The sequence below is a fragment of the Vombatus ursinus genome, unplaced genomic scaffold, assembly GCF_900497805.2.
Source record: "Vombatus ursinus unplaced genomic scaffold, bare-nosed wombat genome assembly UNPS02014810.1, whole genome shotgun sequence".
NCBI classification, from domain to species: domain Eukaryota; kingdom Metazoa; phylum Chordata; class Mammalia; order Diprotodontia; family Vombatidae; genus Vombatus; species Vombatus ursinus.
In genome coordinates, this window is record NW_020954588.1 from 45,919,672 (window position 1) to 45,941,294 (window position 21,623).

The window sequence follows — 21,623 nt, forward strand, 5'->3', positions numbered from 1 at the left end:
GGGGATCGGGCTTGCTTCACACTTCTGGGGTGCCTCCTCTGAAAAGTGAGGGCAGCGGGCTGATGGGGGCGCACATAGGGTGATGTCACTTGATTGAGGGGGCATTCAGAGAAGCCCCTTTTAACAGGCTCAATTTCACCCTGGCCCCTACGGTTCCTCATTCGAGGAGTAGGTCAACTCGGGGAGAAGAAAAGATCCATCTTTATTTCCACCTAATCGTGCTTCATTCTATGCATCCTGCAAAGGAGTGCACGGTCTTGGTCAGACCGGTGTCCAAAGAGGCAGGGCACAGAAACCGTCGACTAAAAGCTCTCGTGGTGTCCAATTAATAGCCGCGCCTCCCGGCCACCCCGGAAGTACATTCGAACTCCCAACCTCGATCCGGTTCCCAGCGGGGAGCCAGTGTGCGCAGCCCGACTGAATGAACCTCCGCAGCTGCGCGCGCAGCAGCCCGCGCCCCGCCCCCGGGCAGGCGTCGACGCGCTCGCCCTAAGCCCCGCCTCCTCCCCGCCCCAGTCGCCGCCGTTACGTCACCGGAGGCCGCTTCTTGTGACGCGCAGTCGGCGCTCTCCTCGCGCTGGGCGCCGGAAGCGGAACGGAAGTGCACGCGAGACCTGCTTCCGGGCCCCGGCGCCATTTGTAGCCGTTGCCGGTCCCTGCCTGGGGTCTTTTCTCTGTCGGGACGATGAGCTACGAGCACCGCCAGAACTGGGGCCGCGATGGCGGCGGCTACGGGGGGAACCGCGGCGGGGGCGGAGGCCGGGGCGGCGGCAGCGGAGGCAGCGGAAGCAGCGGAGGCAGCGGGGGAGGCGGCGGCGGCGGCGGAGGCCGGGGCCGGCATCCCGGACACCTCAAGGGCCGCGACATCGGCATGTGGTACGCGAGGAAGCAGGGCCAGAAGCTCAAGGACGTCGAGCGCCAGGAGGTGAGCGCCCCGGCCGGCCGGGCCTCCTCCCGATGGGTCTTGCGCGGACCGAGTCAGTGTAGAGGCCCCCTGCCCACCCATCGGGGCCTTGTTCCCCGGGCCCTCCCCGTGAGGGGCGTGTACCCCCGCCAGGGCTACGGAGAGAGCTCGCGGTGTAGACACCCCCCCCACCCTCTGATCTTCTTCCGAAAGCCACCCCGTGGCGGGGCGGGTTCTACAGGCGTGACCGAGTCAATGTAGAAACCCCCTTTCCACCTCACCCAGAGTCTTTGTCCAGTCAGTGTAGGAGCTCCCAGTGTAGACACTCCCCCTCCATCCACCTGGAGTCATCCCCCAAATATTCCCTGTTTGGGGAAGAGAGAGACCCGGACCCGGGAAGAAACCAGGCCAGGGAGCTTCCATTGGGAGCCCAGCGCCTCCTCCGTGTACCCCTGGTTTTCTTCCCCACACTGATTCAGTCACAAGTCCATACCCTTCTATCTTTTCCAAGCCAGCTGGTGCTTGTCAGGATTTGATCCCAGGTCTTAGCCAAGACAGGCTCACTGTTGGTAATGCTTGGCTGTCTTTCTTACACAAAGAATCCTCCTGGGGGGTGGAGGAGAACCAGGGTACCAGGATAGTAGTGGAACTGGTCATCCAGGTATCTTTGGCTTGCATGAAGGCCTCCCTTCCTTCTCGTGCCCCACATCTCTCCAGCCTCTTTTATCCTGGAATCATAAATATAGCATTGAAAGGATTGAAGCGATCATTGGGTTCACTTTCCACAATTTAAAGATGAGAAAACTGAGGCCTGAGGTCTTGCAGGTGTAAACATCTGAAGAGAGATTCGAACCCAAGCCCTCTGACTACAGAGCCTCTCTTTCTGTTCCATAATGTCTCCTTGCAAGCTCTTTGATGTTGTTCATGTGCTGCCACCGTTTTATGGACACCTTAGGCCTCTGCATTCCCGTTGGTGATCTGCCGTGTTGAGTCTTTGGAGGTATCAGTGTTTTGTGATTGTAGTATCACTGGAAGATTTAAAAATGGAATCTGATTTCAGGAGAAGCTTGGAGTCTTCAAATGTGCTGCACAATTTTCCCATTTGCAGTCTGGCCCAGTCTTTCCAGTTCAGTTCTCTGCCATCTAGTGTCATGCCCATCCAAATTACAGTTATTGCAGATGAACGTGGGGTCTGGCCAGTCAATCATACATCCCAGTTGGACAATAGGTGATCTTTGTCTACTTGGTTTTTCCTTTGGAGATTGATAGAGGACACTCTTCTTCCAGGATTAGGAAGCTTTATGCAATCAGAAACATCATTGTGGGCTCCCTTCTCTTTTTGGTTTCTACTAGATATTCTCTGTGAAAGGTGATTTTCCTTGTTTTATGTCTTGCTTGATATTAAGCAGGGTCATTGGACAAAGTTGGCTCTGTCAGGTATATTCTATGCTAACACATGCAGGTAGATACCTCTTTAGAAGAGAGCCTTTAAATCTATATTGTGTCCTACTAAACCAGATTCTTTTTTTATGATAGGTCACATTTTATATAGCACTTTAAGGCTTGCAAGATATTTTACATACGTTATCTTATTTGTCAACAAACTATAAGCATTGGGGAATCATCTGCATACCTTTCAGTCAACTGTGGACTAAATAAATGCCATAGAAAATTGTTTGTCAAACTTGCCTATTGTTTTCTCATTAATTAGTTTCCTGAAGATTCTGTTGAAGTGAGAAAAATAGGCTTTTGGGTGAGTAGTTATTACTATCATCTCCATCCTTACTATCCATGGTTTCCCTTACTCTCTCCGCCCCCTCCCCCTACATTTTTTGTTAATCTTCCCATCTTTCAGATAGCATGAGACTTTATCCTTCCATTCCCTCAAAATTGTGGCTTCAGAAAGGATCCTCTTCTCTTTGTAATTAGTTGACTTTTTTTTGAAGTTTCTGTGATGCCATCTCTACTTCATTATACAGCTAACTTATGACAGTAATACAACAGGTCCAAATATGGTGGCACCACTGTGTAGAAGATACTTTCTTATTTAAATGTTGACAACTTTTCCCTTTTTTGCGGGGGGGAAGGGGCTCTGTTTCTGCTTTTAATTTCACCTTTAAATGCTTTTAGAATGATTCAACTTAATTGAGTCTTAAACCAAGTTCCCACTGTTCTATGAAATGACACTCATATTTCCCACCAGTCTTGGCTGTCACATGTTTTCTTGGCAAAGAGATCTGTCCTTGGTGACTGAGGTGGATTCTTAGCTCTTTTGACCTCCTTCCTATGCTGTTGCATTGAATGAGTTAATCTGTTTTTTTGTTTGTTTGTTTGTATGTTTTTAGGCAGTTGGGGTTAAGTGACTTGCCCAGGGTCACACAGCTAGTAAGTGTCAAGTGTTTGGTCTGAGGCCGATGTGAACTCAGGTCCTCCTAATTTCTGGGCCAGTGCTCTATCCACTGCGCCACCTGAATGAGTTAATCTGCCACAGGTATTGGTGATAGGCCATGTTGAGGATTTATTCCATTTTTGGTCCTCCCAAAAAATGTTTGACTACATCAGGTTGGATCAGTTTTAATTTTACGTGCTCTTTTTTCATATTTGCTTTTCTAAATTGATGGTAGCATAATCAGTCATTTCCTCTGATACAATCAGTTTGATTTTTGTGTGACTGTCCAGCATCTGACTATTATTGAAGAATACCAGTATATACTCCATCTCCTCTCTGTGCCTTTGTCCTTAATGTCTGGAATGCTCCTCACTTTGACCTCTTGATTTCCTGGTTTCCTTCAAGAGCCATCTCAAATCCTACCTTCTGCAGGAGCTCCTTAGTAGTCTCACGTGCTGCTAGTCCCTTCCCCTCTGAGATTACCTTTGCCACTCAGTGTATGTGTAGAGACGAGTTTTCGCTTTCTTTTCCTCTGTGTTTGGCCCAGAGAAAGCACTTAAGAAATCCTTATTGACTGAATGAGCTCCTGATGGTTTTTCACAAGGTTTCTGATCCTTGAGCCTCTTCCTCTCTTACTCCTGAGTCATGTCTTCTAACATTTTTTGCCAGTCTTCCTTCTGTCTATCTTTGCATTGGGGTGGAGGGGCAGATTGCACCTCCAGCAGGAGCTGGGATTTGAACTGAGTCTCAACAGAAGCCAGTTAAGCTAGGAGCTAGAGGTGAGGAGGGGAACAGAGCAGAGAAGGGCATGTGAGTCACGAACAGCAGGAAGGCCAGTGAACTACATCTTGGGGTGCTTGGAGGGGAGTAAGTAATGTGTAAGAATACTGTAAAGATAAGGAGGGGCTTTAAATGCCCATCAGAACGTTGTTATGTTTGATCTTAGTACCAGTAAGGAGACATTCTTGACTAGTGGAGTGATATGGTTACACCTGCTCCTTGGCAGCTGAGTAAGTGGAGACTGGGTTGGAATAGGAAGAAGATAAACCATGGTGGCTCGGCCTTTGAGAAAGGTTCATGAGAAAAGAGAGATTTGCCTGGCACATAGTAGGCACTTAATACATGCTGATTGACTGATGGACAGGATTTTTGTGGGTGGAAAGGGTTCCTGAAGATCAAAGATAATACCATGAGTAAAGCAATGGAAGTTGGAAAGCCTCACAGTTTTTGTCCAGTTTTTATTTTTAAAAGATTCTGTCTCATTCTTCTCAGTCTCCTTTGGTGGATCACGTACAACCTTCTCTCTAATTGTGGCTGTAGGTTTTGTCCTGGCCTCTTTTCTGTCAGTACTCTTGGGTCACCCTATCATCTTTATGCTGGTGACTCTCAGATCTGTATTTCTAGCCCTAGTCTCACTCTGAGATCCAGTCCTTCCAGGGTTCCCCATATTAGTGCTGGACTCAGCATAGGTATCCTGCTGCAGTCAGAACCGGGAACTCGAGCGAGCCACCAGCCTTGGCTTCCCTGAGTAGTAGGGATTCCAGTTGTTCATCATTTTGCTGCCTGGGTAATTTTTCTCCTTTGTGTTTGTCCAATAATTTTTATGCTGAAGTAGTTTGGCGTTGTCAGTGTAAGACTTGGCTGAAACATAGCCTTTAGCAGCCCTTCCAGTCTAGAACATGTCTGAGAACTAGGAAGTAAGTAAGCAAGCAAAATGTCCAAGCAGACACAGATAGCACACAGTCCATGCACTCCATGCTAGACATTTTATTCCGAAGACAGCTTCTCGGGATTATTTACTCTTATTTCATTAGAACTAATTTAAACTTGGTTCATGAATTCCCTAGTCCAAAATCGATTAAAAACAGCAAATTAAAAAGTGGGTATTCACGCACGTGTGTTTGTGTGACAGTTCCCTGGAGTCATAATAACAACAAGAGCTGATACGAAGGGAAGAGACAGAAAATTTCTAAGAAACTCAATGGTCTTGGACCGTCTAGTGTAGGAGTAAGCAATCCTAAACATCTCAGTAGGCCTTGAGCTTCACTAACAATTTGCAGTAATTGACATTCATAACTATAGGCCAGGTGATCAAAAAGACTGGGCATATGGAATGTATTTTAGGAGTATCTTCAAATCAAATTGATAAAAAAATTTTTAAAAGTTGTGCTTAAAGCATTAAGCCTTCAGCTGTTCAAAATGATTCATTCTCCCACATAGACTGGGATTTTGCTTTATTGTGATTCGTTTGTGTTACCTTCATTGAACCTGTAAATGGCTGTAAAAGAATTATCAACTAGAAAGCTTCTAAAATTCTCCCACATTATCAGCACAGTCTCACCTGGAATATTTTCATTGTGCAATTACTCTTGATAGGTAGGATAAGAATTTTAATTTTCTCTTTTTTTTTTCTTTTTTTTGGCTAGGCAATGGGATTAAGTGACTTGCCCAGGGTCACACAGCTAGTAAGTGTTATGTGACTGAGGCCAGATTTGAACTCAGGTCCTCCTGAATCCAAGGCCAGTGCTCTGTCCACTGTGCCACCTAGCTGCCCCAAGAATGTTAATTTTCAATGAGAATTGGCAACTGGAAGGGGATGAAAAGAAAGATGAAAAAGAAACCTAATCCTTCAAAAACCTTAGGAGAGGAAAGAGAAGATATGCTCTTTTGTGTACACTTTTCATTTAAAATAATGTGAGAACCTCCCAGTTACAGAGCATTTGAAGGATTATAAAATGCTTTCCTCACAATACCTCTGGGAGCTAAATAGTTTTAAGTATTATCACCATTTTATAAATGAGGAAATTAAGGCTCCAAGAAGTTATGACTTGCCTAGACTCCCATTGCTGATAAGTTTTGGGTGCAAGACTCAAAAATCTAAGTCTCCTGATTCTAGTTCTGATGCTTTCAGAGTTTGAAAATTGGCGGTCTGTTTGGTTAGGCCTGACTCAGCCTAGTGTCTTGTTCAGCTTAGATGTTGGGCTGGAGTGGAGCACTCATAGGTCACTGAACGGTTCATTGGAGGTTTATTTAGCTCTAAACAGAAAGGGTATTCAATAAGGATACTGTAGCACTTAGCTTTGAAAGTTGCACTTCTCCCTGTCCTGCTCTGGCTAAAAGCACAGAAGAGCGTCTCACATGTGATCTTGGATCAAATCTGACTGTACCTGACCCCATATGAGTAGACCTTTGTATGCCTGGAGGTGGCCAAAGTCAATAGACCAGGAACCTGCCTAAGGGAGGTGCAGTTTGAGCCTTGCCCCCTTTCTGAACCATCACGTCCTTGCTTTGTTAACCTTTCAGTAACAAAAGCTGATCTCTTGGACGAGAAGTAGGAGAGGTGAAGTAGAATCCTGCTGGATATTGGTCCTGTCATACTATCTAACCCAAACCATATACAAAACTAGCATTTATAATAACATACTTGACAAGTAGTCATCTGGCCAGTGTTTGAAGACCTTCAGCAGGGAGAACCCCCACCTCTCCAGACTTCCCTGTCCCTTTGGGCAGCTCTCATTGTTAGGAAGTTTTTCCTGGCATTAAGGTAAAATTGGCCTCTTCACAACCTCCATATTTTGCTTCTGGTCCTACCCTCTTGGATTTAATCCATCATGTGATAGCTCTTTAAATACTTGAAGACACCGATCTTGTTCCTCCTAAGTCTTCTCTCATTCAGGTTAAAAATGCCCAATTCCTTCAGTTGATAACTCATGACATGGACTGAAAGCCCCCCACCTTCCTGGCTGCACTCCTAGGCATCTAGCTTCTCGATAGGTTTCTTAACCTGTGGCACCCTGGGATTTCCACGATATCGGGAGAGATCAGAGGAGAGAGAAAATGCTTTAGGCCAGGGGCAGGTAAGTGTAAGGAAAAGGGAAAGCTTCAGAGAGGAAGGAGGTGAAACTGAGCTGTGCAGTTTGACTTTTGTCTTTCTTTTCACTTTCACACTTTTCCTCCCTGTTTTTGCCTGTTGTCCTCACTACTCTGTCCACATCATCAACTTTTTACCTTGAGGCTCCTAAATCTGGGTCCTGTTTGCCAGATCTAGTGGTGTTTCTCAAACATTTCTGCACTCCATTCTGCGCTCTTCCCCACTCCACTCTGCCCTCTTGATACTCTTCTTGGGGCTATTCCCTTTCCCTCTTTTCCCTTATTTTCCAGTTGTACGGGCGTACCACCTAGAGTTTCCATTAGTACCAGACGCAGTTCCTTAACCAGACATTCTTTTCTTTGATTCCCACTGACTCTGGATTGTTGAGGTTCCCTAAGAAAAGTGAAAGCAAATGAATTCTTATATTCAGTGACAGTAGAGGTCATTCCTCCAATGACAGACCAGCTTCCCTTCCAACTTGTTTGTTGATCAATGTTTTTGATGTTAGCCTTGGTAGATGACCCTACTCCATTTTGGCCTGGACACTTGGGGAAGGTCTCCTTATGCTTAGGAAAGTAGGGGAGATTAACAAGATTCTTTGTTTTTAATAAGAAAAGTAAAGTAGATCTTGTAGATTGACATAATTATTGAGGTTTTTGAAAATCTAAGAACAAAAAAGAATAGAAATCTATAGAAGAAGGTGGGAGGAGAAAAGGGCTTTAGGGAGGGGGGTGTGCTATTTGTTTCAATTCATAACTATAAATGAAGAGAAATGAAGTCTTTTGTCAATGATTGAAATTAGTTCAGTTTGTGTATGTGTTGGTGACAAAATGTTTTTTTTCCTATAACAAAGAGAGCAGTGGTGCGCATGGATGAACAGCGAGAAGAACAAATTGTCCAGCTGTTGAATTCTGTCCAAACCAAGAATGACAAAGATTCTCAGCCACAAATTTCCTGGTTTTCTCCTGAGGATCATGGGTAAAAAATTCTTTTTTCGAAAAATGGGTAGAAAACAACAAGTAGTAGCAATGGCCTGACAATTTTAATTTAAGTTTAAAAGTGCTACTCTTTATTATCGCACATTATGATTCAGGGAAGATAAAAATTCCTCTTTCCTTCAAAGACTAATTCTTAACATTGTTAATGGATTTTCTTGCATTGGCCAGGGACTCTATCAAGTGAGAAATTTTTCTTAATTTTTGAACAACTGAGCTATAAAGTATCATTTTCAGCATTTTTCTGGTGGAGTGTTCTTTGTGAAGTTCTAAGGCCTTTTTAGGCTTATAACAAGGGCATGAATTTTACTGGAAAAGTTAAGCTATTGCAAGTTTTCCAAGATATTAGGGCACCATTTTTGTGTAGACTGTGTGTGTGTGGGGGGTGCACACGTGCGCACACGTGCATGGCATGCATGCATGTGCATGCACTCACCCACATATGCATATGAGAGAGAGCATGAGTATAACACAGTGAATTAGTTTTGACTTTGTTATCTGTGTTTTCACAAGCCACAGAGAATATAGATTGATAACTCCATTACACTTTTTCATTCTTGCAACTTTTGTCTGTGTTCTACAATAAATACTCCAAACAGGACAACTTAAAAATACACAGCTTAATTTTAAAGAGGTCACTACTGTTCTTTGTGTATTGGATAGAGAGGAAGCAAAGGGCTATCGCCATTACTGACCAAGAATAACTCATTTGATGTTTAAAAGAAACTCAAATATTCCCTTGCTTTTGAATTTGATGTTGTAAAAATGTATGTCTCAATTGCATTCATTTGAGAATAAGTGGAAGGCCTTGATTTGGGCATTTTATTAAATGTTTTAAAAGAAATTCTAGTTTTGGTTTCCAGGGCTGAAGTGACTCAATGAACTCTGTAATTTATCTCACAATAGATATGGTACTGAAATTCCTGTCCAGAACAAACCAACTTCAGAAAAGAAGCTTTTGGAAAAGGAAAAGAAAACTTTGGACCAAGAAAAGAAGTTCATAGAACAAGGGAAAACATTGACTGACAGGGGAAAGTCATTTGTAGATAGAGATTCTGAATATCTCTTGCAAGAGAATAAACCAGATGTGGATCTAGACCAGCAACTTAAGGAAGACCTAAGAAGAAAGAAGTGTGATCCCCGCTATATTGAAATGCAGGTAATGGGGAATATATCCTTTTTTTGTGTTTTGTTTTGTTTTTTTGTCCTTAACGTTCCTTTTGTGTATAGCCTTGACCCTCCCTTCTCCCGACTTCCCACAAAAGAAAGAAAGAAAAAGGAACAGTTTGTGATTAAGTGTGACAGCAAGATACTGTGTAAAGAACTGGGCAACATCTTGGATGAGTCTCTTTATCTTGCTGGGCCTCCCAAGGCCTTTATCTCTCTGGGTTTGGTGATAGAGTTCTTCCTGGTCCTAAGAGTTTATGCCTCAGGATGGAGAAGTAACATGGATGTGATAAAATGTTAATGTGATATTTAAGAACTCCCAGGCTACATAGTGTGCCTTTTCTGTCTAGGCCAAGTGACAGACTGTCTTAGCATAAGATCATGTGAATTATATCACTTAAGAGTAACCTATAAACTCTTTATGGACCAGTGGTGACATGGGGAGAGAGTTGGGGGATGAAGTAGGGCCGTGATCATCAGCAGTGATGGAATTTAGAGCTTGTTGGGACCTTAGGTGCTCATTTTATAGAGAAAGAAATGGAGGTTCACAGAAATGAAGTGATTTGGCCAGAGTCACTCAAGCAGTAAATAGTAGAGAGCTGTGGCACCCAGGTGCCCCATCTCCAAATCCAGTGAACTTTCCACACTGTCACCAAAATAGCTAAGAGGTTGGTAATAATGGTTTAGGAAGAATAGTGAGCATTGGTCCCCAGGGAGGGGTCTGGAAAGAACAACCTGCTAAGAAGAGCCTTAAGGGCTCAGGAAGAAGATAGGAAGGAAACAGGACCAGCAAAGCTGGGGTGGAGATGGAAGCCAGGAGCTCCTGTGACCAATGAGGGGTGCGGTTCGTGGAGCTGTGCTAGGGGCAGTTGACTTTCTTGCATAGACTCCAGAGGGACACTAGTGAGGCTGTTAGATCAGAGGGCTGGCAAACCGCAAGTTAGAGAAGGGTGAGCCTTGAGGCCCAGACAGGAGAATCCATTGTTTCTCTAGGGATATCTAGGACTCTGGGAGAAAGAACTCAGCTGAGGCATTGGGGGGAGAGGACACAAACAGACTCCATGATCAGTGACCCTAAGTGTCATTACTTGGTGTCAAGTAGTGGCAAGATGGGTCATGACAGAGACCAAGAGGCGGCCAGTACTTAGATCCCATGAAGATGCATAGAACAGGCAGTGAGAATTGGCAGTAGGTCTACACATGCGGGTGTTAGGCATGTGGTCCCCTAGAATGATAGATTTAGAGTTGGAAAGGACCTGGGCGGTCATCTAGTCCAACTCCATATTTTATTGGTGAGGAAATTGACTGAGACAAAAGTGATTTGACCCACTTGGCAAATGGTGGTGTTTATATTTGACCTCAGTTGTTCTGACTCCAAATCTTGGATTTTTTACAGTGGTCAGAAGTAGCCAAGCCTTAGTCTTGGGGAGTAAGGTTCACAGTTAAGGACTGAAAGGGCTGTGGGTAAAAGGCACAGAATCCCAGTCCTAGAGGAAGTAAACTAGTAACCGAGGCAGGGATTTGGGCATAAATGAGGCAACACAACCAAGATAAACGGTGGGACATCAGGCCTAGGGAAACAAGACAAGAACCCATTTACTAGAACCAGTGTGGAAAATCTGATCCTCGTTTGAAAAGACAGGTTAGAATTTAGTGGCGCTGGTGATGATGAGTCAAAGGATTCAGGGACAGAGAACTAACCAGAGCATTACACCAAGAGATCAGGGCATGGAAATGGGCCTTGGGTTTGGAAAAGAGAGTAGACAGGGCATTCCTGAGCTGGAGAATGGGAGAGAAGGGTAATAAAACCGAATAAAGAGGGACCTAGTATTTAGAGGAGAAGTGTCCCCCCCTCCCCCGTTTAATTCTTTTTATAGTGGTGGTAGAAAGTCATTCTGCCTTTAATGGACCCATCTGGGAGAGTCTTCTAGAAGGGCTCTGCCCTGGGAGAAAGGGCTCCAGCTTGTCAGACTGTCTGCACCTGGTTAATTCTTACTGAGGATGCTCATACATAGCTGCTGCAGCTCAGATTGGAGGAGAGCTTTTCACGGGCTGGAAAAAGCTGTTGGTCCTTGGTCATTTGAACCACATATTCTGGCATTTAATGTTAGGTTTTAGTATCACAGAATCTGAAGTTAAAGGAGCTTCAGAAATTAACTAGAGCGACCAATATCTGAGCAAGAATTGTCACTCCAGCTTACTTAGCCAGTGATGGAAGGGACCTCACTGACTCCCAAGACCATCCTTCCTCTTTGGAGTAACTCTGATTGTTACGAAAGTTTTCCTTTCATTAAGTCTGAATCCATCTGTTTGCAGCTTGCACACATCGTCCTTAGTTTTGGCCTTAAGGCTAAGCATTCCCTTTCTGTACTGGCCCTTCTTGTCCTTGGAAACAGCTCGAGTTTCCCCCAAGTCTGCCCTCACCCAGGCTACACATCCCTCCTTTGTTCAGTCGGTCATTGTAAGGTGGCCTCTCCCCATCCTGATTGTCTGCCTTAAACACTCTTCAGCTTGTCAGTGAGCTGACAGTTTGGCGCTGAGAACTGACCATCCTGGTCCAGCTCGGGTGAGAACAGCAAGCTTACTCCTGGCCGCTGTGACTCTCAGAAGGAAGGCTCAGGCCTTACGAGCTGCCTTTGTCGTGGAGTCAGTCACCAGGCACTCATTGAGCATCTGAGTGTCAGGCACTGGAGAGTAAAGAAAGGTGCAAGACAGTCTCCACCTTTGGAGGGATTTACAGTCCTCTTGGCGGGGACAGCAAGCAGTCTGTGTAGGATAGATAAGTGATTAAGAAGGGGAAGGCGCTGTCACCAGGAAGGGCTGGGGAAGGCTTTTCCAGGAGCCTGAGGGTATTGCAGGCAGGGGCACAGCCAGAGTACATGCCTCTGGCACACTGCACTCTTGCCTCTTTACCGCCACTACAGTCTCCAGACAAACAGCTGTCTAGCCACGCCTTCCCCATCTTGTTCTTCTGATTTTTAAAACCAGACATACAACTTTGTTTTTTCTTGTTCCAGTTCTTCTCACTTGTTTTGAACCTGTTATCAAAGCTTGCAGTGATTTTCGTTTATGGATCCTGACTCCTTCAGCCAGTGTGTGTGTTAGCATCCCTCCCAGCTTTGTCATCTACCCAGGGATTCCATCTCTCCTGGGATCCATATCATTGAAAAGAATCTGAAATAGCCCAGGCCAAGCACAGCTTGGTCCTGAGACACTGCTGTAGATCTCCTTCTGTGCTGATGCTGAATCATGAACTCTGTGGGGCTGGCTTTTCATCTAGAACCTCAGGGTCCTGGTTCTAGAGCTAGAAAAGACCCTAAGCCCTTTACTCCTTTCTAAAGAGGATGATAACTGAGGCTCAGAGTGGACAGTAGGATGTCACCAAGGTGACACAGTTGTCAAGCATCTGAAGTAGGATTTGAACCCAGGTCCTCTTGATTCCAGGGCTAGTATGCTTTCCATTTTACCACACTGCCTTCAAATATGTCTAATTGTACCACTGTCTAGCCCATATATTTCCATCTTTCCCAAAAGAACAACATGAGATTTTGACATGTCGTTTTGCTGAAATATAGATAAAACTGTCTGTAAACTAAAAAAAAAAGAGAATAGGTGAGGCCTGTGTGATCTATTTGTGGTGAAGCTGGCTCTTGTGATTACTCCTTTCTTTTTTAAATATTTACTAGCTCTCATTTCAATAGAATATATTCTAGAATTTTGTCCCTAACAGAAACTTGGCTCACTGCCTTAGAATTAGCAGATTTGAGGCTCCATTCTTCCTCTTTGCCCCACTTTTTGGAAAATTGAGATGGCATTTGCCCTTATAATCTTGCTGCATGCGCCCCTGCCATTTTCCAGTCTTTCAGAGACCGTGGTCTGTTGCTCAGCTGTCGTCTCTGGTTTTTCAGGACCCCTGGAGGCAGTTCATCTGGACCAGTTGACTTAAGCTCATCAAAGGTTGCTAGGTATACTCCCTTCTTCTTTATTGATATTCTGTCATTTCTCTCCAAAATATCATTCTCGTTGGCAGAGAAAGTAAGCACAAATAAGTTGGGTCGCTCCGTCTTCTCTCTGTTCTCATGGCAGGCCTCATCCACTCCCTTCCCTTCTTTGGGCCTGTCCCAAGAGAGTTTTAAAAACAGCCCTTTTATCATTTGTTTCCTTCACGGTGCTATTTTCTTTGTAACTCAAGAATTCCTGACACTGTTCTTACAGGGTAATGCCGTGTTTTCACATTCATCTTCTGTTGCTTGTGCTTGCCTCTTTGACGTGTGCTTTTAAATATCGAAGCTGGCTTGTCTCGTGAGTTCTCCTTGGTTTCTCTGGACAGCTTCTTTCTTTTTCTTTTCTCATCAAAATTGTTGTTCTTTGGATCAAGAATTTCATTCTATTCTTCCTAGACTGATTTAGACTTACCCTGTAGAATTTAGTCTGCAGGTTCTCGTGTATGTTTTCTTCTGGACCCTTTGTAATCTGTTTTCACAAAATCTGAAGTGTATGTCGGACCGTTCTCAGTTTCCCTCTCCCTCCCTATCAAAAATTCCCAGATGGAGTATGCAGTCTTTCCCAAGGCTCCTGCCATTTATTTCTCTTCCAGTAGATGTTTCTTCTTGTTCTTCAGAATTGGATCCAGCATGAGTTTTCCATTGTTGATTTCCTCCACCTTTTGAAAAGTGAAATTGTCTAGTGAAAAATCATGGCCTTGCTCTACTTTCGGCAGAGAGAGCGTCAGAAGAGCTGATTGAAGGCAGGTCCTTAGCACTTTGGTGCCATTCCTTGCCTCCGACATGCTCTCTGCTCTGTTTCTATTTAGGTCCTATGTGTGTAGTGCACTGCAGTGATAACATTGCTTCACTCCCTTCGTTGTGCCATTGATCTTCACACACCTGCCATCCACCATGTTCCTCTCTTCTGGCTGCCATATTTCTTCACAAGGTTTTATGTATATAGTGATTCTGTACCCTCTGTTTTACATAATCTGCTAACTCTCCTGAGTCCCTGTTAAGGCACAGCTTTTATCCTCCCAAATCTCATTGAATCCCATGAGATTGAATTTGTGTGATTGCATTAGGATCTCTAGTTTCTCTTGTTTGTTACCCATACTCGGTACATTTATGTATAGATGTGGAGGCCAAGGCAGGCAGCGTTGAAAGGTGGTGGTTATTTAATCCTTTCTTAGATTTTGTATCTTATGAATGGCTAAGTGTGCTCTGTGGTTGTTCTACATTGCAGCTATTCCTTATGATACTGACTGTTTATGTGCAACATGTTGACTCTAAATTGGCTATCCTTCCCCTTTCATTTTTCAGTTTAAAGCTATCTTGAATCAATTATCACAACAAGGCAAATGCATTCTTAGCAGCCTTTGTGAGGGGTACTCCACCTCCAGTTAGGAATCTTAAGTCATGACTCAGACATTGAAAGAGACATTCTCAGATCCCTGGTCTACTGCAGGCACTGGTGGCAAAAATTTAACCTGTGTCACCCTGGGGGGCTTCCAAGGGTAGCTCACTGAGCATTGTGAAGCCATCCCTGTTAATGAGAAGCATAGCTTCTGAAAAATACTCAAAAGAGTGAGGAAACAACATGAAAGAGATTTGTTCTTGTTTTATCCTGTTAACCAAAATAGCCAGATTTGTCAGATCACACGATGTTGGATGGAAAGGCCCTTAGAGATGATCTGGTTTAGCTTATTCATTTTACAGATGAGGAAACTGAGGCCCAGAGACGTACAGGATTTGCCCAAAGGCTCATAACTAGTAAGTGCTGGAGTGGGGCCTGCAACTCAGTGCTCTAATTAAAATCTCTGCATGTCTGTTTGCAGACTTGTAGACATACATACACATCTATATGTAGCTGTATTTTAAACTCTATATAGATATAGATAGTGAGGATGTATATAATTATAGCTATATCTCTGTCTGTACACACACACCTACATATATATATATATATATATATATTGTTAGCTCTACATAGTTAGAATTTTTAAACATAGCTTAAGAAGTGAATCTGTGTGTATATGTGTGCACATACATGTGCTTTTGAAAAATTTAACCATAGAGCTACTATTATATGCAAACCTTAGTGTGAGGATTTTGGTCATAAACCACATCCTGAAGTATATCACAGAATTAGAACTAGATTATAGGATAATTGGGGAAAATGGAAGATAATTGAATATACAATGTTACGGATCAGATATTTTGATATGGAGAGGGCCTTAAAGCTCTTTTAATCCAACTGCCTCATTTAGCAGATAAGGAAACAGGCCCAGAGAGATTAAGGGACTTGCCCCAGGTCACCAAGGCAGATTGGAGGCTCCCACCTGCAGATAGATCCTCTGGTTTCAGATCTCAGGGTCTTTCCCTTGCGCCACAGTTTATCTAGGAGTGGAATAAAAACTGGGGACTATGGGAATGGTATTGAGGACAGATTAAATAGCATTAGCCCCAAGGAGCCGTCCATACCTTTGTCAGCCTGACGTGTACTGGTGTTGACTGTTGTTTGTGTTAATGAGACTGCTTCTTTTTTTTAAGGATTGCTTTGTGAGACTTAACCTCTTGTTACAAAAGCAGTGTTGCTTAAATTTTCCTGTGTATTCCAGCTTGCTTTTGCCGTGCTATGTTCAGGTTGCTTTGGTTGTATTTTTTAAGCTACATTTGTTCTGTTATCATTTTCAGTATTTCCGGGAGAAGCTGCCCTCATATGGAATGCAAAAGGTAAATTATTTACTACACATTTAATTTACAAAGTCTTTTTTTAAAAATGAGAAGATCAACAAGAATTGATATGAGATTATAGAGCCTTTTGCTAATAAGATTCTCTTTCATTAAATAAAATTATTTGTTAAAATAATTTAACTCCAAATACAGCTGTTGAATTTGCGTTGAGGTCTATGTACAATTCTTGTTTTATCCCAGACGTTGAGGTTTAACAACTGACATTGTTATAAAACAACAAAACATTCAATTTTAAATGGTCAGTTGTATTAGAGCTCAGCAATTAACTGTGAACTATAATTAGTTTCTGGAGAATTCCAGATCAATAATGTTGAGTCTGCTTTTTTCTCTCTCTCTGTCTCTCTCTCCCCTTTTCTCTCTTTCTCTCTCCACACACACACACACACACACACACACACACACACACACACAATTTGAACTACACTTTAAAACACAAATTAGAACATTTACTGTTCTTTAGCATTGTATACAAAAGGGTTTACCAATATCAAACTGATCGATTTCACCACAGTGGTTCAAATCAGCGAGGTAGGTGCAGTGGTTTCCGGCATTGCAGGTGGCACTAGATTGATTGCTTGCTTGATTGATTTTAAACAAAGACTATAAACTTTGATTTGAAGACAGCTGACGTGAAGGTTGAACACAGGCATAGCTTAGAACTCATCAAAGAGGTAGGGCAGTTAGCCCTTGAAAACAAGTAGTGAAAACACAGTATTATCTGGAAAAAATGGTGTGTCAGAACATTTTCCCTTTCACATCAATAATGAAATGTTGGACATTTAGAAAAACAGAGCACCCATCCCTCCAGCATCAACTTTTTGCTTCACAGATGTTTAGAAATACTCACAAATAGTTGTCATTTGAGCAGAATCCCAGGGCCAGGAAGTCAGCACTGAGAGGGCACCGGCACAGAAACCCCCACCATGTGTGGCTGCTCTGGGAGTAAGATGAGCAGGCAGTCCGGGGAGTTAATAGACAGGAGCTGTGCAGAGCTCGCGGCATTGTCCAGCTTTTAGGAAGTGTCTTGGGGCTTGGAGACATTCTCCCAGAACCTGAAGAGGAGCAGGAAGTGGCCCATTTCCTAGCATGCACCCTGGTCTTTGTGCCTGCCTGCAAGCTTGTGCATGTGCCCTCTTTTTTATCCTTTGCCACAAACCTAAACCGAAAGAAAATAATCAGGGCAGCTAGGTGGTGCAGTAGATAGAGTGCTTGGCCTGGACCTGAGTTCAAATTTGGCGTCAGAAAATTTCTAGCTTTGTGACCCTGGGCAAGTCACTTAACTGGTTGCCTCTGTTTCCTCATATGTAAAATGAGATGGACAAGGAAATTGCAAACCACTCTAGTATCAACAAAGAAAATAATCACAAGGTTAATGAGATCACTGACCTCGCAGGGCCGCTGTGAGGATCAGAACAGTCTGGAAAAGAGAGAGACACAGACGGATACAGACATACGTACATGCGTATACACATACCCTCTCATTTATTTTAGGGGACCAAACAGTGGTTCTGGTTTTCTAAATATCCTTCCTTCTCTTGGTTGTTAATCAGACCTTCACCCAGAATCCCGATACTCTGTTATTTCCCCAGGGGCTGATGTAAGCCTAAATAAGTAGTTCTTCTGGCCTCTTCTTCATGTATCTGACATTTTGAGCAGACATCGATGAAGTCCTCTTTCCCTTGTTTATCTCCCTAACTAACATCAATCTCCCAGAAAGCCCATAGCTGCCTGAGGAGCTAATATTGGTGTGGACTTTGTGGAGGGGTTAGGCTGTGACCTTTTTGCCAACAGGAACTTTGTTAGAGTGGTTAACAGTTTAGAATGGGACAAAAAAGAATAGTTATTTTACAAACGAGTTATGCTTTTCTTCTATAATGACTTTTATTCCATAATTATTGAATCTAAAGACTTAAAAATTTTTTTTTCACGCATGCTGTTCTGTTTAAGAGATGTACCTCTATTTGACATTGAACAATTGGGTTTTTAAAAGGGTGGAAAATTTGGCATATAAACAGCAATCCTTGTGAATTATTTCAGTGGTCTGCCCCAGCAGTGGCAATTTATTAAGTAAATTTCACAGGTAAAGTGTCCTCTGCATTTTTTTAAATTATTTTTAACTATTCTGTGTGGAAATCTTTCTAAATAGGCAGTCACTAAACATCCCTAGGCTTTCCTTGAAAAGAACACCATTATTGTACTTCCTTGTAATTCACTGATTTCCTGGGCTGCTTTCTCCCGCACTTTAGGGTCCTGGGCCATTTTGGTTTTTGATGCTCAGTTTTATGTCGTCTGGGTTTTCTCTGATCTCATTCACTTGCAGCCATCACTTCTTAGCACTGTCAGCCTGCCTGGCTTCTGCTGGCTAGCTTCCTTTTTAATTGGCTGCTTCTAATCTGTCCTGTCTCAGGAGATGAGGCCCCAGTGTAGGCACAGAGCGGGTGCTCCCAGAATGCTTCTCACCCCAGGAGCTGCCTTAGGAACCCCATGCAGGATCATGTGACTGCTCAGACCGTGCACGCTCTGGTGATCTGGAGGTGCCCGGAGAAATCAGCTTGAGAGAATGGAATTAGTTTCTGCACTCATGGTTCTGAAATTACATTAGCTTCAATTGTGCTCTCCATCATAGAGCGAAGGTCTATACTTACTGTTTCCTCTTTTTTCCTACCTCTGTTTTAAATAGGAATTGGTAAATGTGATAAATAACAATCAGGTTACTGTCATAAGTGGCGAGACTGGTTGTGGGAAAACCACCCAAGTTACTCAGTTCATTCTAGATGACTATATCGAAAGAGGAAAAGGATCCACCTGCCGGGTAGTGTGTACACAGCCAAGAAGAATCAGTGCAATTTCAGTAAGTAATGTCCCATTTTTAAATATCTTACGGCAAGATCCTTCTGTTCTCCATGTGAAAAAGTCTCCAACAACACTAACTGATGGTGAGGTGTAGGTAATTTTGGAAGGGACTGTGTGGTGTAGTGGGCAGAGAACCAGCCTCAGGGTCAGAGTGACTTGGTGCAAGTCCTGGCAAGGCGTCCAGCCTCTCAGTGCCCCAGGCAGATCGCTGAGACCAGAAAGTGTGGAATAGGTGCTCATCTGTGGAGGTCTAGGGATGAAGTCACAGGTCTGGAGTCCTCCCACCAACCCCACACCCCAGGGATCTTGCCAAGAATTTGACCTTCACCCTCCGATTTTGCTGCCACAAAAACCAAGCAGGTACTAGATATTTGGTGGCGAAAATTGAACTTATAAAGACCACAAAAAAATCACTGTGGTTTCACATTTTTGAATAAAAGATAAATCTTTTATTTGTAATAAGCAAATATTAGGTTATGTGCTATTAAATTTATGATGTGCCTATTATAGTACATTTTATGAAATTCATAGTAAACTACAAGTGGCCTCTGCCTTTTGCTAGTGCTCCATTCAGTTGACGTTGTTTATATACTCCTTTGATTGAGTTGACTCACAAGCACGTCTAACTGCGAGAAAGGGTGATGTTGGAGAAGCAGAGCTTAGAATCCCGGAGTTTTACATTTAGACGTGTCTGATTCAGCCTGTACCTAAAAAGGAATTTTTCCTATAGCAAGCTATGCAAAGACTCATCTGCCCTCTCCTGGAAACCCTCCAGCCAGAAGGGCCCTGGTTCCCTTCCAGGGCAGTGCATTAATTCCCTTTGAATGTTGAGCCTATGTTTGCCTCTGTGGGAATTCTATCCATTGCCCCTCCCCCTGCCCATGTCTAAACCCTTGTCCGGATGATAGTCCTTCAAATACTTACAGATGTGTCGAAGATCAGTAGAACAACTTTTAGTGCTTTTGGAAAAAAAATATCCTTTCCAACTTAACGAGAACTCTCTTTAAAAAGGCTTCTTTTAAAAGTCATTTTCCAAGAGCCTTTATAAATGAGAGAATGCTGACATTGATATCATTAACTGAATGCTTGATATATCTTACTATTAGCCAGTTAGTTTTAGGTCAGGTTACTTATAGTTGGGTTGTATTTTTTTTAATGTACTGTAAATACTTTTGATACTATGTTGGGACCTACTTATGGGATTGTAGAATGAAGAGCTTGAAAGAATATCATCAGTGTTTATAGTATGTATAAATGATGCCTTTTTTTAGACTTTTAGGATTTTTCCTTTTCTTTAGTTTATAGATCTTTATTTTTGCTTTAATGATATTTACATAACTGATTTTGGACTTAGCATTTTTTTTGTTGAAAAGAACCACAGAGGCCATCTTGTCCATCTAATTTCAGAGCTAGGAACTAGAGATGTTAAGTGACATACGTGAGGTCAGACAGCTAATGAATAGCAGAGCCCAGATTACAACGTGCCTTCTGATTCCAAACCTGTCTGCTTTATTTGATTTTGGGACAATCCACTTTTAGGTGTGTTTGTAGCAAAAATTGGGAACACTGTACTGCATGCTTGGAAATAAAATCTGGAAGCAAAATGATGAGAAATTAATCATTTCTTTGGGATAGAGTGCCCGCGTATGTCTTGGGTGCTTTGAAATGGCTTTGAAGTTTTAAACCCCAACTACTTCTATCCTGTTGGGATGTCTTAGCGCCTTCATTTTTGCTGCTGATACTAACATCAGTGTGCAGTCAAGCCTTTCCTGTATACTATATATAATTATTTCACTGGGCCATCTGCTAATTTCACCTATTCACAACACAACTGAGAATGAGGAAACAAGTTGAAACCCCAAGTCCCAATTATTAATCATATCCAACTTGGGTGTGTGGTGCCCAAGGAAGGAGCTGTTACAGATTTGCACACACGTTAGAGCAACAAGAATGTAAATTTTAAAGTAAGACAGGAGGCAGAAAAACTATAAAAGGAACATAAAAGAACTCTCAGACCACAGCAGTGTGAGTCCTCTGCATTGGGACACATATTCCTGCCTACCTCAATAGGCCCTGGCAAAATCTCCCAAATCTATTACTGTTCATGATTATGACCAGTAGTCATCAAGAAAGAGTTAACTTATGGCTGGGATACTTAATTTTGGAAGGTGTGGAAACATATAGTCCATTTTTACTAAGTTTTTTGAAAATTGTTAAAAGTCAGTCTTGACAACTAAAAAAAGGTAAGTCCTTGGCTAGCCTGACAATGTTCCTTTCTAGAACAACTCTTTCCTCAAGCTCTGGGCAGCCAAGGTTTTATTTGGTTTCTCTCAGTTAATGTCCATTAGAGAACTAATGGGAAAAGATCTGTTTACCTGGCCCATGGCTGGCTGCAATGTTAGCCCCGGAGAAAAGGGGCCTTTCCTTGTTCAGAATGATCCCTCTGTAGGCAGTGTCCAGCTCCCCTTGTCTCCATGGTGAGACAAGCTGACAGTCCGCAAGTCTCTAAATGCAGGCATGACCTGTCTTTGAAAGCAGGGCTTCTTACTGGGGCAGCCTCTGGCCCCCTCCTTGGAATTCTGTTTTTAAATGCATAAAATAAAAGTTGTAGGGTTAGAAAGGAAACAAGTTACATTGAAATACAGACATCACAATATTCTTTTAAAAAGCGTAGACTTAACAGGTTTTACGGGATTTTATG

General features: G+C 43.1%; 1 protein-coding gene across 1 annotated transcript in view; it reads left to right on the forward strand.

The window, feature by feature from the left end:
• The first annotated feature begins 597 nt into the window (after window positions 1-597).
• Window positions 598-21,623, forward strand: part of DHX36 (DEAH-box helicase 36) — a 45,774-nt gene continuing 24,748 nt past the window's right edge. The window contains exons 1-5 of the mRNA XM_027875868.1: window positions 598-925; window positions 8,018-8,142; window positions 9,066-9,318; window positions 16,010-16,048; window positions 18,750-18,920. Of these exons, the coding sequence (XP_027731669.1) occupies window positions 686-925; window positions 8,018-8,142; window positions 9,066-9,318; window positions 16,010-16,048; window positions 18,750-18,920 (828 nt within the window). The 5' untranslated portion in view covers window positions 598-685. The remainder of the gene's footprint in view (window positions 926-8,017; window positions 8,143-9,065; window positions 9,319-16,009; window positions 16,049-18,749; window positions 18,921-21,623) is intronic.